Below are 14,765 nucleotides of genomic sequence, written 5' to 3' on the forward strand. Positions count from 1 at the left end.
CACCAGCCTCCTGGAGCCTTCTCCAGCTCCACGCGAGACACCACACAAACAACACACATAACAAAAACTCAAAACCGTCATCTGCCGTGTGAGAATGACCCATTCATTGCCAAAAAAGAAGTGATAGCCGTCAAGAGAGCCTAATCAGGATGTAAAATTGGATACGGGTAAATCCAATTGCAAACGTTCTCATGCTTGTTATTTAACACTAGTAATTTCAGTTTTTCAAATGCGCTGAACCATGAAACTATTTACCAACGCAACATCAAACTGGTTATATCATGATAAGCATATGGCACATCCTTTATAATAATGGCTATTCTTTGGTGCTTTCCCCCTCTATCTAAGTATTAGTAACAATAAATATTTACAAAGCACACTTAGACAACTACTCAAGACACACACAGAGGAACTTTATTACATATATAACTGCGTATAAGAGAACACGAACTGCTTGAACTTGGGAGAGGGCGTTCAGTTACGATCACATACAAGCTGGACACGACATTCAAACATAGGTAGCTGAATACTGCATGAGAACTGAGTCTCATTAGAAAACAACAACAAGCAACTTAACTGAACACACATCGGTGAACACGCACGACAAATGGCTTTAACTACAAAGATATACATAGAGTGTTGTAAAGAGAGAATATATATTGTTTGTAACCTGTAAAGATAAACATGGACATACACACACAAGGTCAGGATCCTCGTTGAAAAAAGAGATTTTAATCTCAATGAGTACCTATCCTGGATATATAAAGGTAAAAATAAAAAATAGAAAAATATCTTTGAGAAGACTTTATGTGTGGTGCTCAGTTTTCTCTTCCAAGAAGAGGTTTTTTATGTAAGACTTTAGCATGAATTATATTTCATTTCGATAGAGGGTCGTTCCTGATAAAAAACGATAGACTTCTATATTACATGAATAAATGACTTAATTAATTAGAACTATTTGTCGTTTGTTATTGTTGTTTGCGTCTTTGTATCTCTTTTTTTTCTCTTTGACACGACTATCATGCACGATGAACAACACTCATTATGCATATAAACATATAACACACAACTATAAACAAAAACTGGCTCAAAGTTCAACAAACACACGAGCTCCGGTGAAGATTTAGACTACACCTGATTAGAATGTGTATTGTGGACAGCTTATACTGAAGTGTTTTCTGCAGAGATGACAAACAATGATGCTTCCTTGAGCAGTGATGTTGGCTTTCGTCCCAGGTCTTCTGACGTCCCTCACTCTCCGAAGCTCTGCGCTGCTGCTTCACCCCCGAGCACGTCTTCATGTCCGGTGAGGCTCTGGTCTAAAGCTCGGAGCGGTTTGCGTCGAACAGTCAGGCCGAGACCATACACCCTGGTGGTGGACTCCAGCGTCGACAACACACAGATATGTCCAGAAGCTCCTTCACGATGGGCTCACAGCTCAGGTTTGGACTCCATGGAGTCCTGACCTCCATGCTGACAGCAAAACAAAGAGAATGATCGATGATGCTGTTACTAAAAAAATGCATCCACCTTTGAGACAAATAATCACCTGAAGTCCTCAAAGAAGTAAAAATAACAAAGATGTTGAAGGAAGAAAACCAAGGTATGCTCATAGAAGTTTACACAGTGTTTAACAAGGTACTTATCCTTATAGGTCCAAAGTATTACATGACCATGGTACGCATGGAGTTTGGGGGAAGACATTGGACCCTACACGGCACACAAAGTATTAGCTACATCCCAGAGACACTTTTTCTGACGGGACTAAATTCAAAGAGCTCTCTTCTAAAGTGGACCAAACTACGTTGACAAAACACAATCAATGATCCTCGATAAAACAGGGGTTTCAAGAGGGCCTGTACAGACGAAGCTGCGTTCAACCTAACCTGGATTTGTTTGAGCTTAGCCGGTTTGGTCTAATCAACATACGGCGCTCGTCGCAAACGTCCTACGACGCGGGTTAGTCAAAGTGGGGTCGCTCAAGCCACCCCGTCTATCTATCTTTACGGGTGCGGTTCACATGAGAGGGGTGTATAATTGGAGCATTCGACAATCACGAACATGGAGAAAGCGTACTGACAGAGCAGCGTCACACTTGCCGCCGAGGCCGCTGCATGAAAAGTCAACATTATGAAAGATTAAACTTAAACAGTCCATGACCGAAACAACTTATCCAGGATCAAAGCCACATAACTGCACCTGCAAGGTGAATACAACTGGTAAAAGAAAAAGAGTTTGAAGTGAATGCGTACATTAACAGGTTATGTATATCACTGCCCCGTCTAAGAAACGATCGACTTTAATTACATTTGTCCGAGTGTTTCCGTACAACTTAATGTGTTGCCTAAAAGTAAAGTACTTTCTGCATACAGGTATAGTGACACTGTGGATGTTGCCACCGGCCAGAACGGATCAGCCTGACTCAGATAAGGAGATATATGATACATTAGGACAGTCAGTTTGTTTTGTGTTGTTTTGGCGTTCTTGGATTCAACTCACAATAAACAGAAACATTCAAACCGATTGAGGCACAACAAAGTTAAAGCTGTGAAAAATATTCAAAATATAGTTATGAAATTTAAATGATAATTTGAGCTATTTTAAAGTTGCCAAAATATTTTTGTCATATGCCCGTACACTGGATTGCTTTGCCTTCAGTGCCCTCAGCTCCCTCCGTCTCTCAAAACTGAGATGTGCTGAGCGCCAATCTACTGTAGGTTAATACTCCGACTCAGGAATCACTTCTTCAACTCCCATCCCCTAGAACTTAATCAGATTATCAACATACATGTTCTTTAAGCACAATTGTCCAGATTTCACTTCATAACAGTAGATTGTAACATCCAGCTTTCTCTCATACACGCCTGCGTTGCTAACCCTGGTCCACGTTTGTCCAGCCAGCCTTGTGTGGAAGGCCAGCTCAGCCATGAAGGCCTGGTGTTTCAGCCACTTGCTGTGCAGGTTCCTGGCCTCGTCGTACGACGTGTCCTGAGCCGTCAGCATCTTCTCGTTGATCCACACAGTCAGCTGAAGCACACAGAGGAAGGGTGAGTATGAGGCATTAGCAACACACACAAAAACAACAGCTAAGATTCAAGCATGCACTGTGTTAAAAAAAAACTTGGGGAAGTTTTGGGAAGTCAGCATTTTCGATTTGTGTAGGGGTGACTTTCTTTGAGAAGGATTTATTTCTTTATCTTTTGAAAACAGAGCATTCACCAATTAGCCAAATAGGGAAGATATAAATAACAATAATAAAGTCACATTGTGTTGATTTAAACAACGTCAATTGAGTACAGTAGTCAACACTGTGGTGTCAGCTCTCATTGAAGATATCGTGAAGTTAATAATGAATGTGCTAATTGATGTTATCCAGTGATTACAGGAACAGCGAACTGACAGTGAACTCACATCCTGGGTGTTTTGCAGGAAGTGCTGCAGGTCGCGGTTGTCTCTGAGCTTCTCCGACACCTCCTGGGCTCTCCTCTTATTCTTGTTATGCCTGAAAGTCAAACACAAGCAATTTCATTTCAATTCTACCCAAGACTGATGTGGTGTTTCGGAAACGCAGAATGACTGAGAGATGATTTATTATGATGGACTCCTCCCCCTCACAGGAAAATACCTGACACAGTAACCCAGAACAGTTATCAGTGTCTCTGCTGCACCGTGAACAAGAGCTCTCACTAAAGATCAATATCCATTATTGCGGGCGCCTGTCTACCGTGTTGAATTGTGGGAGTTAATGGGACAAGCTCCCGTGCCCCACCTGTAATGCCTCTTGTTCACAAAAATGAAACAGCGATAAGAAAGCTGTTTTACTGCAGAGGCGATAGAAACTCTGAAATAGATAAATGTACGAAACAGAACTCTTTTGCGATATTAATCAAGGCCTGTACAGTATGAACCAAACTGGACTTAAGTGATGATAAAAGTCAGAATCCAGAGGTCCCTAAAGTTGGTAAAGAGGAGATAACAGATCACGCTGTACAGTTTACAATATTAGTCCCTAGTGTTTGTTGTTGATGTATTGTTGTTGATATTTTCACCTCTTAATTTCTACTGTGATGGAAATGATGGTACTAAAGCTTGATACACTGTAAACCTAATGAAATGTAAACTGCTGTATTCTGAAAATGTCATGTCAACGGTTTGACTGATTAGGTCAAATCCCTGGAGTGACCTTTGAATGTGTGTGAGTGATCAACAGATGTTTTTGGCAAGAGGGTTTTATGACACGACAGGAAGGATGAAGGGAAGGAAGCTAGGATACGGGTTTATCTGTATCCCTTTTGCTCTGTATTGAGTGAAGGTTTTGCATACTGTGTCTGAGGGGTATCTGTATATCCCATTGTCTTGTATGGAGTGATGGTTTTGCATACAGTGCCAGCGGGTATCAGCTGGCCTAACCAAATATTGTTTGTAATGTAACTAAGCTTTGATGTCCTCCTATAAAGGAGAGACTGTTTCGCTCTGAACAGTACGTGCTCTTTTGGAGGCGACGTCATACAGTACTTCAAGTATAAAAGATCCTTATTGCTTTTAATACGAATATTGTGTTGCTGTACGTTTGTTACCTTACCGATTATTCTCTCTAGACCACAGCTGATTTTAAAGCTGCTACGACACTACTGAAGATACTAAGTATTTTGCATAAATAAAAAGATTGTTATCAGTTTAAAAGGCATCATTTTAATGGTATCCGAGAGTAAAAGTAGGATTTTTTGAGTTGCTTTTTAATGAACTACAGTATGGGCATATGCTAGGTAAATACATGTGTCTTTTGGCAATAGACATTTAAGGAAAAATAAATAAACAAAAACAAGTAATAAGAGTGATTAATAATAGTAAATAAACATTGGTTTAAGGTCCAGGCAATTTTTTGTGATATGTTTGAATGCGGCTATGCGTATTATGTATATAGATATTTATAGAAATTAGATTAATTATATGATCACTTGAGAGATGCTCTTAGAAGTTTCACTTTGCTCTAAGTAGGAGTAATTCGTCTGATAAATGTGTCTTGGTGCTCACACTCAGCAAAGTGTTTTTACTCTTAACTAAAGAGCATTCAGTCAAGGGGGATTTTTGAAATGTTTGTTAAATATAGACAACAATTTCTACTGACCAAAACCAGTTTGAAAAGTTACACAGCGGAAAAGAAACAAACAGAAAACAGAAAAACTGCTACTGACCTGTCTCGGATTGAGTCAGTTTTATCCTGCACTTTCCCAGAGTACAGGTTCCTGCTGTCCACCAGCCGCTGGCCGCCCTGCAGAGCGCCGTCTACCTTGTCCTCGTTGGCCTCCATGGTGCTCACAAAGTCCTCATGCTTCTTCAGAGCCTTCTCTGCCCCAGCAGACGTGTCGGCCTTGTCTATGTGGGCCAATGTGTACTCCTGAACACGAAGTAGAGAAAGAAAAAGACCAAACACCCTTGAGACATACGACCGGCTGTGAGGTAACTGACCATGCTGCATTCCTGCATACCACATCTTTTAAATACCTCTACCTGTAATTACCTGCATCGCTAACCCCATCACAAAAAGGCTAACCCCCACCAAATGAGACCAAGGACTCTTCAAAACACTGACCATTTTGAGTTATAATCTGTAATGTGCATATTATTTACACTACTTAAATGTTATTGACAACTTTTGAAAAACATGTAATTCAATAACAGTTACTAATCAGAATGTGGGTTTAATTACAAATGGGTTGCATCAAAATAAATTAATTTGTAGTACATACTGTAACATTCATTCTGTTACCGCAGATCAATAAATACGATGGGACCAATAAGAGTGCAACACCATCAAAGTGATGTCTCCCAGGTTGCGCTCGAATAGTCAATTTTGCTTAGGAAGGTTGCTTATGGATTTAAATGACCACGAAAGTATGGAAATGGCAGCAATGATAATCTCTTTATAATCTCCTTTAGCTGAGGATACACTGGACGATCCTCTATGAAAGGAAACGTGACACAAGATTTGGTCGTTCACGAAAACAACCGATCGTGACTGAGAAATGCGTATCATATAAATCGCAGTGCTTATTAGCATTTTACAAATTATACCATAACTTGCCAAAGTGATAATAAATATGTTTTGAACTTCCAACACAATATTAAATCAAAAGGAAAGATATGAATGTTATGTTTATTACAGTAACATTATCAAATAAGGGCAACATTTAACAGTGTTTACTACGTTTTGTGGGGTTCACAGACAGTACCTATATTTAACTTCTTGAATCAGAAAAAGGGCTTCAACAGAATAAGATGTAATAAGTAACACTACTTTGATTAATCTTAAAGAATTGCATTTTGTAAAACATTATTAAAAGGGTCACTAGTAATATGTAACCCCCTCCCAACACAGAGTACAGTACCTGGTTGTTGAGGATGGCCTCTACAGCCTTGCAGTCCCTCATGAACTGCTGGAAGCCCAGACCCTGGTCCAGGAAACCTTTCCGGTTGTCCCACATCTTCTGCAGCTCGACCCACCCTCGGTCCAGCCCGTTGAGCCTCTGCTCCAGCTGCTGGTACTGAGGATCGTCCTCCTGGCCCTGGGTGACCTGCGTCCCGGTGTCCCTCACTTGGTGATAGTCCTCCTCGTGGTTGTTGATGTCTTCTCGCACAGCGTCGTGAAGGCTGAGCTGCTCCTCGGCCTCCGGCAGCGTGGCGGGACTTTCCTCTGAAGCCACAGACTTCTGGGTCTTGAAAAGCCAGGACTGGAAGTCGTCCATGTCTTGGAGGAAGGTCTGTAACTTGCTGACCTCACCCAAAGAGTCCTCTCTGTCTTTCAGAGTCTTTTTCAGCTCGTCCCAGGCTGCGTCCAGCTCCCCTCTGCGGGCCAGGATGTCTCCAGCGCTCTCCGGGTGATCTTTAGCCAGCTGGTCGGCCTCGTTCCTCAGGAAGGTGAGCTTGTTTTCGATGGCAGCCAGATCTCTCTCCATGCCGAACAGCTTCCTCTGGATGGTCATGACGGCTGCCAGGTCGTTGCCCAGGTCCACCGTGGACTCGATCACCCGAGTCTTGTCTTTGATCCAGGACTCTGTCTCGTCACACTCCAGCCCGTAGTTGTTCAGACTAGCGGCAGAATCCACTTTCCTCTTCTTGTCCTCCACCATGGCCTTGAAGGCCTCCCACCTGAAAAACAGGTATTTAATGGACCTTTGCACTTGAATCTGATTTTAGGGTATGTTTTAAAGCCTGCCATGAGCCCTTCAAATACCCTCATGACAATTAAAATCTAAATACAAATAATAACCTAAAAATATAATGTACATTTGTATTAATTTTAGGAAACGTGGCAAATCCCGTGGAAGGACAGCTTAATTTACTGTAAAATCAAGAAAGTTAATAAAATAATGTAATTTTTTTATTATAATTGGAAACTTTTTGTTGAGTTGTAAAATGTACTGTAGAAAGTAAATATTATATTATATACTACTTCTTCAAGATAACTAAGGAATTCTATAAAATAAGGTGTTGCCAAGAAATAATCACATTGTATAAGAACCTTTTTAGTAATTCATATCAGGTGTGACACTGAAAGACTGCTTGGAAATGCTGATACAAAACTAAAAGACTATAAAATATATGAAAATATATTCAAAGCACCTCTTATTCAGTCGCATCTGACATTCCTTGACCTCTCTAGTGCGAGGGTGTCTGCTGTCCTCGAGCTGTTTCACGGCTTGATTCACGTCATCAACTCTCGACTGAACATTTGCCATATCTTGAGCAAGAATGCTCAACCTGAAAACAAGAACAATGTAGATTAGAATAAACAAAGTGCAATGCACAAACTATGATACCAGACATGAAAAAAATATGCTTTGTATTAGTTTTTGTCAACATTTATTTGGTAGAACTATTTTTTCCAGAATCAAATCAAATGAAGACATTCAGGAAATTATAATAAAATGTTTTGTGTACCTATTCTGTACTACTTCCAGATCCTCCAGTTTCTTAGGCACTTCCAAACCCACCAACCACGTCTCCTTCTGCCCCATCCACAGCTCGCAGGCGTCTGTCTCACTGAAGATGGTGTACAGGGACATGGCGTCATCCAGCTTCTTCTGCCTCAGGTCGGCCAGAGACATGAGCTCCATGAACAGGTCCTTAATGTCTTTCAGGCGTCTCTGAATGTCCGGCGTGTTCTGCAGCTCCTCCGGCAGCGCGTTGGCCTGTTTGGACAGAGCATCTATGGTGGCTCCGTTCTTTGTCGTCTCATTCTTCAGGTCCCTGTGCTTCTTCAGCAGCCTCTGAGTGGTGTACTCGTCGTGGCCCACGTCGTCACTGCTCATCTGCCTCTTTGCTCCCAGCAGCCAGGCCTTGAGTTCATCTGCGTCTCCCTGAAACTGGAAGAACCTCTGGGTGTCCTGGAGGTTCTGTTTCCGGAACGCAGCCAGCTCCTCCAGCTGCTGCCACTGCCTCCTGATGTCGTCCATGCGTTCTTGGACCTTCGGGGAGCCGTAGTGCTCGGCCTCGATCATCTTCTGTCCTTCGGCCTGGACCTGGTCCAGGTTTGCACGGCGGGCCCCGAGCTCGTCCTCGAAGGCGCTGTGTTTGCTCTGCAGCACCAGCACACTCGTCAGGTCCTTGCCGTAATCCAGGGAGGAGAAGAGGTGCTCCTTCTCTCGGATCCAGCTCTCCAGCTCCGCCGTCTCCCACAGGAAGTTCCAGAAGAGGCGGGACTGCTCCAAGCGAGCCCTCCGCTGGGCCGCCAGCGCGCAGAGCTCCTGGTAGCACAGGTCCAGGTGCTGCACCCTGTCCCGGATCACCTGAGGATCACACGGCTTGTAGCCTGGGGGGGAAAGGAAAGTCAATATAAACATTACATATATTCAATATGTTATCTACTGAACCAATTTTAACCTTATATAAGTTTGTCAAATGTAGTAGCCTTTCTAAAATAAGAAGACATATATACTGATTGCACCTAATGTACTTTGAATGCAGGTGTTAAAAACATTATTTGATTGGATAACATGTAAGTACTTTTCAGACAGGATTCAAATCACTAATACATATATAATAATAATAATAATAATAATAATAATAATAATGATATGAGCATTGGTTGAAATGTTTTGATACCAGTGTCAGTATGACACCTGATTGTTTGCAATGATATCAAAGCAATTTATGAACTTTGACAAATAGGTGAACATATCTGATCAAAAAAGTATGTAAACAACAACATTCAAAGGATTTGATGATATATATTTGTCTTACCCAATGCAAAAGAAAGATTTTTTCAGGTGCTGAATACATATTTAAGCTTAAAGTGGACCTATCATGCTATATTTGAATAACATAGTGTAGGACCATACCTATATAAGGCATATTTATACTTTTTATTTTTCAAAATACCAAACAGATCATGCATTTTAGCCATTCCTCATTTCGCTCAATTTAACACTGTCTTTGCATGGGCTGATTCTGTGAGAACAGCACCATCTGGTGGGGGGTGCGTCTCCTCCTACCTTACGAGTTATGGACAGACGGTCAGACGAAAGATGTGGTCGGATGTTCGGGTGGACTGATTGTCTATACTGGTTATTACTGGTGTTTCTCTGTTGGAGCGTGTACCGGTGCTTCGCGTCACGTGTGTCTTGGTTGCGGGTTGGTCAGGTGGTACTATGGATTGTTACGTAGTGCTCTAGAGGACTAATTCTTCGTATAAGTACTCTTCCTTTATGTTTGTAGTAATCTCGGAGTCCGGTAGCGGACGATGGTCGTATATATTGTGTTATCTATGGTGTGATATTTTCACCTGGGGAGTGGAGGTGTGATTCGTGTTAATACTTATGTTGATCTCGATTTCTTGTTATTGTGCGTATAAATTATGAAATATAATAAGGTTTATGTTTGTCCAGTATTTTTTTTTTCGTAAATTGTATGAGGTATGTATAAAGGTAGTATAGATTGTAGCAGAATACGTTAGTCGCCGACTATGACACTTCTTGTCGTGTAGGTGTCCTGGTACCGTATAATGTGTCGTTCTGAGGTCGCGAAGGTTGTTCCGTTATCAGGTCACTGCGAAGAGGGTTTAGGACTTAACACTCTCGACCTGGGTTATCGGCATCCGGATGAATGACACTGGAGTATATTGGACAAAGTTTAGACCTAGTCGATGACGTGAGTCTAGACATACTCGTGGGAAAAATCTCTAAACCGCGAGACTGCCGTTTTCGTATCCGGCAACACAGGACAATGGACCTGTGTACGACACTGCGTAAGGGCCTTGTTTGTGTCACCTTGTGGATAAGTACATTATTTCTTGCATGTGTTCTAGCGTAAACCGGTACTATCCGAGTGGTAATCAAAAAATTAATACTTTTGTCTCGTGGATTTGTCTATTTCACGTGTGTCGTTTAAGTAACTGATTTGGGGGGAAAATGTACTCTTTTGTGGTCATGAGATAATCGAGTGTCGTGACGTGAAAAATAGAACTCAAATCTGTAGCATAGGGCTAGTGCCCAGAATAGATGGTGTGTGGATTCCATAAGAGACAAGGAGACGTGGGGAGGAGAGAGGAGGAGGAGTTCTGTGATAATCCAATTGCTGGAGTTTAGGTCGTCTGTCGCTCCGTTCGCTTCTTGTGCTACGGTAACTCTGCCTACTAGCGACGCATACTTCTCGCACAATTCCAGGACCACTTGTAGAGGTTCTTCGACTCAGACTCTCCATGTTGGCTGCGGTTTGTGGTAGCTGCACGCTTTCTGTTTGTAGGACGGCGTACACCCTGGATGGACGTCCCTCGACGACTTCCGAGCGTCCGCGCAGACCTCTGTCTTGACTACGACGTGCCTCCTAGAAGGTCCTCTTCGACATGTAGTAGTCGACCTACCCTGCTGTACTATCCATTAGTACTAGTAGTAGTGTTACTGTACATTAAGATTCTGAGGTTGACTAGTCTACCAGACGGAAGAGAGAGATCCGGGCGGAAGACAGAGGACCGGAAACCCTTTGTGGAACGGACCTTCCCTTCTGGGACGACGTTTTGTGCGAGACGACCTCTTTGCTGTAGCCGAACGCCGTTTTGGCTCACGTCTTCCGTCCGGCGACGCCGGAGAAGTCAAGCGGTGCGCTCTGTCATTCACGTCCCGAAGTAGTCTGGGAAAGTGACGAAAAACCAATCTCTACTCCTGTGATTTCTCTGGAAGAAGTCGGGTCGTGTATAATTTCCACTGGATAGTACGTTTTACGTGAAAACATCAGAAAGTATGTACTCATACACAGGGCACAAGGTCCCTTGAGTGTCTCACACTTTTTTGTGTTGGGAGAGATAAAAGGAGTATGGGTTTAGGAGTTTTTTTCCCCGACGTTGCCTAAGACTATGGTCTGACTAGTTCTAAACTTTTGAAGAACCACTAAGCAGTGTCTTCACCGCGATGCGCGATAACGGTTGAGGGGTTAGTCCGCTCTTCGTCGGTGCCTGTTAAACGCCACTGTTCGCGACCTCTGCGACATCATTGTATCCGNNATATATATTAATAATAAAGAACAAGTATATTGGCATAGTTGCAGCCCTTTCACTCTGTACAAATTCTTACAGGTTGAATCTCAGTCTGCACAGTAATGTAAACAAACAGATGCCAAGTGAGTGCTTTATTCATCTTACCAGTAGGGCGTTCCTATAAAAGACTTCCTTTTGGCAACGGAAGCGCTGATTTCTGCTGCCACTCCAAAATCAGCTAAAACAGAAGAAACACAGGGTCACACTGGAGCTGAGAGGATATAATCCATTATGGATGCTCTAATTAAACACACTTGATGAGTGTGACTAGCTTAATGGATATTGCAGATGTGCACAAGTGTGTTTTCAGTACTGACCCAGTTTCACATCTCCTCTCTCGGTCAAAAGGATGTTGGCTCCCTGCAGACAGAACAGACACACTAGTGTTCACACGATTACCCACACTATAATCATGTATGATCACAACTATACGGCAGTGAAAAAGCCTGAACAAATGGATGTACCTTTATGTCTCGATGCATTTTGCCAGTTTCGTGCAGGAAATACAAACCCTGAAAAAGCACAGGATGAAGATGAGCTGTTAGGCAGTTTCAGAAAATTAAGAATAGTTAAGAATAGGCCTTTAAGTAATAGTTGCAAGCTTAATTGATTACACAAATAATATTTTAGGATTAGGTTCAAGGGGTGGTTGATATAACTGTTAGCCACTTGTGTGATCCAAACATTGTCAAATGCTCAAAAGTGTCATGAACTCCAAAAGCTACAATTTGTTTGAAAAATATAGATGTAATTATTTTTTATCAACACTGCTCTCACAGAACAGCGTGATGACATTAATGTAGAATTTTATTATTATGTCATTTAAACTTCTTTTTATTGTATTATTGAATTTGATTAGTGTGTTCTAACTGTTTGTGGCTATAGTTTTACTATTTAGGTGCCTCTAAAGTCAGTGATCGGACATCATTTCTTTATAGCCTACTGATCGTTATATTTGTGTTTTAAAAAAACATAATTTCATTTAAGTATAACTCAAATACCCTAATCTGACATAGAGAAAATAAAATATCAGAAAATAACATTTCAGACAGAAAAGGAATTCTGAAACAGAACAATGGCATAGAATTTCCAGGAAAGGGAAAAACCAAGAGTACTGACAATATGAATCCTAATGCAGTGACTGCTCTGTCTTCTCTTATACTCATCAGTCTGTTTAGATAAGGTGGGTGAAAGAGTCCTTCAGAGATATATTCTTGCTTAGTTTTTTAGGTAAGAACCAGAGTGTCTTAGCCTCTAATTCAGTTGTTTGTATTGTCTACAACCTGATTATCCAATAAAACTGTGCATTGAGCTGAAGGTCACTGTGTGTTGTTCTGCAGCTAAATCTACCTCTACGGTATATTTAGCCATCTGGCGAGGTTAAATACTAGTTAGCTCTTCAGTGGCTGGGAAAACATATGAGTCATCTGACAGCAGAGTATCTTTAGAGTCTTCAAAACGCAAAAAGCAACAAGCTGCCTTCCACACAAAAGCCTTACCTGGAGGGTTTCTCTGCACACATAGGCTATCTGTTTGTCCTTTAATGGGCCCGTCACTGGGAAGAGGAGTTTGATTAATAGCTTTTAGAAGGGGGAGAACACGAAAGAGCAAGCAGGTACATTTCTAAAAATAGATTCCAGCTGGCTTTTCAGAGCTCATAGTGCTTCTTCCACATCTGTTTTACAGGAATTATACTCCTGTCTCCAGAAGATTGGCGGTGATTTGACATTTTGGAAATCATGTCTGCGGTGTAACCCAGAGGGAAAAGATGAAATTGAATTTAGAGATAGTTCAGCACATGTGTAGCCTAGTGTCGAACAAATATTACAATCAGAGGAAACAGAGCTAAATGTAGGAACTGAATAACAATTGGAATTGGTTTTCATGTTCTTCCCACTGTGCCAACATGGTAGGAATTTGACATTTCCCCATTCTGTTCATTTTCAGGTGTATATCAGTATGTAGTGTCTCTACTTTAAAGAGTCCTCTCCTGCTGATGTTCAGGTGTATATCAGTATGTAGTGTCTCTACTTTAAAGAGTCCTCTCCTGCTGATGTTCAGGTGTATATCAGTATGTAGTGTCTCTACTTTAAAGAGTCCTCTCCTGCTGATGTTCAGGTGTATATCAGTATGTAGTTGAACATCACAGCTGATAACGCCTAGTAAAAGTTTGTTTTAAAAGGAGTCTAAAGAGGATTGTAGAAACACAGGAAGCCATGACGGCGTGTATGAGCAACAGTTTGGCAGCAGCTGCTTCATCCTGGAGATGTAAACTGTCCAGACGCGTCAATCTCTGACTAAATGTTCAGGCAAACATATCATTATCTATTAATGCTTCCAAAGAAGAAAAACAATGATGAGAAGGAAAGAAACATCTTCACCATGTGTTACTCAGCAGGCTAAACACAAAAGCTCTATATGTTGTTCAGATTGTAATGTAGTAATTATTATCCAAGATGATATACTTAAATGCAGAGGTGGAGGAAGTACTCATATCTTGTACTTGAGTAAAAGTAGAAGTCAAAACATTCATCACCAAGTACTGTACTTAAGTACAATTTTGAGGTGCTTGTACTTCACTTGAGTAATTCCATTGTATGCTATGGACTTCTACTCCACTACAAGTTCAGAGGTAAATGGTGTACTTCTACTCCACTACATGTATTTAATACCTTTAGTTACTTTGCAGATGTGGATGAATGATGTGAAATATAATCAAGTGTTAAATCAGACTTTAGTTCCACCTGGAGTAAATCCACAAGCTACCCTGCAGTATACAAAGTCATTCAAACTAGCTGCACCTTTACCAGCTTTGAGAACACTTTCATGATCAATCATTAGAAAACATATCATATATATTATTCTGAAATGGACCAATCTGCACAATGACTACTTTTACTGTCGCTACTTTCACTATATTTTGATGAGAATACTTTTCTACTTTTACTTGAGGAACATTTTGAATGCAGGACTTTTACTTGTAAGTATTCTTGCACTCTGGTACTTCAACTTTTACTCAAGTACAAGATCTGAGTACTTCTACTTTTACTCAAGTGCAATACCTGAGTACTTCTCCCACTTCTGGTGAATTGTAGGCAAATAAGGGAAGAAGTGGGATTGACCAAGTGGGGAGTGTGTGTGAGATCCTTGTGGCTGGGAACAGCAACATTGGGGCTGTTTCCCGTGCTCGAGTTTAATAAATGACCACACCGGGTTAACATTTTTTGGCTCCTTG

The 14,765-nt window shown here is 41.4% G+C and overlaps 1 protein-coding gene across 1 annotated transcript in view; it reads right to left on the minus strand.

The window, feature by feature from the left end:
- The window catches only part of LOC104952140 (spectrin beta chain, non-erythrocytic 1-like), a 25,679-nt gene extending 16,821 nt beyond the window's left edge, over positions 1-8,858 (minus strand). Inside the window, 8 exon segments of the mRNA XM_010778900.1 lie at positions 2,077-2,110; positions 2,878-2,906; positions 2,908-3,027; positions 3,412-3,502; positions 5,196-5,398; positions 6,390-7,149; positions 7,624-7,761; positions 7,942-8,858. Coding sequence (XP_010777202.1) covers positions 2,077-2,110; positions 2,878-2,906; positions 2,908-3,027; positions 3,412-3,502; positions 5,196-5,398; positions 6,390-7,149; positions 7,624-7,761; positions 7,942-8,843 — 2,277 coding nt within the window. The 5' untranslated portion in view covers positions 8,844-8,858.
- Between the last annotated feature and the right edge of the window lie 5,907 nt (positions 8,859-14,765).

This window comes from Notothenia coriiceps, unplaced genomic scaffold, assembly GCF_000735185.1.
Source record: "Notothenia coriiceps isolate Sejong01 unplaced genomic scaffold, NC01 NC01_scaffold00000339, whole genome shotgun sequence".
Taxonomy (NCBI): domain Eukaryota; kingdom Metazoa; phylum Chordata; class Actinopteri; order Perciformes; family Nototheniidae; genus Notothenia; species Notothenia coriiceps.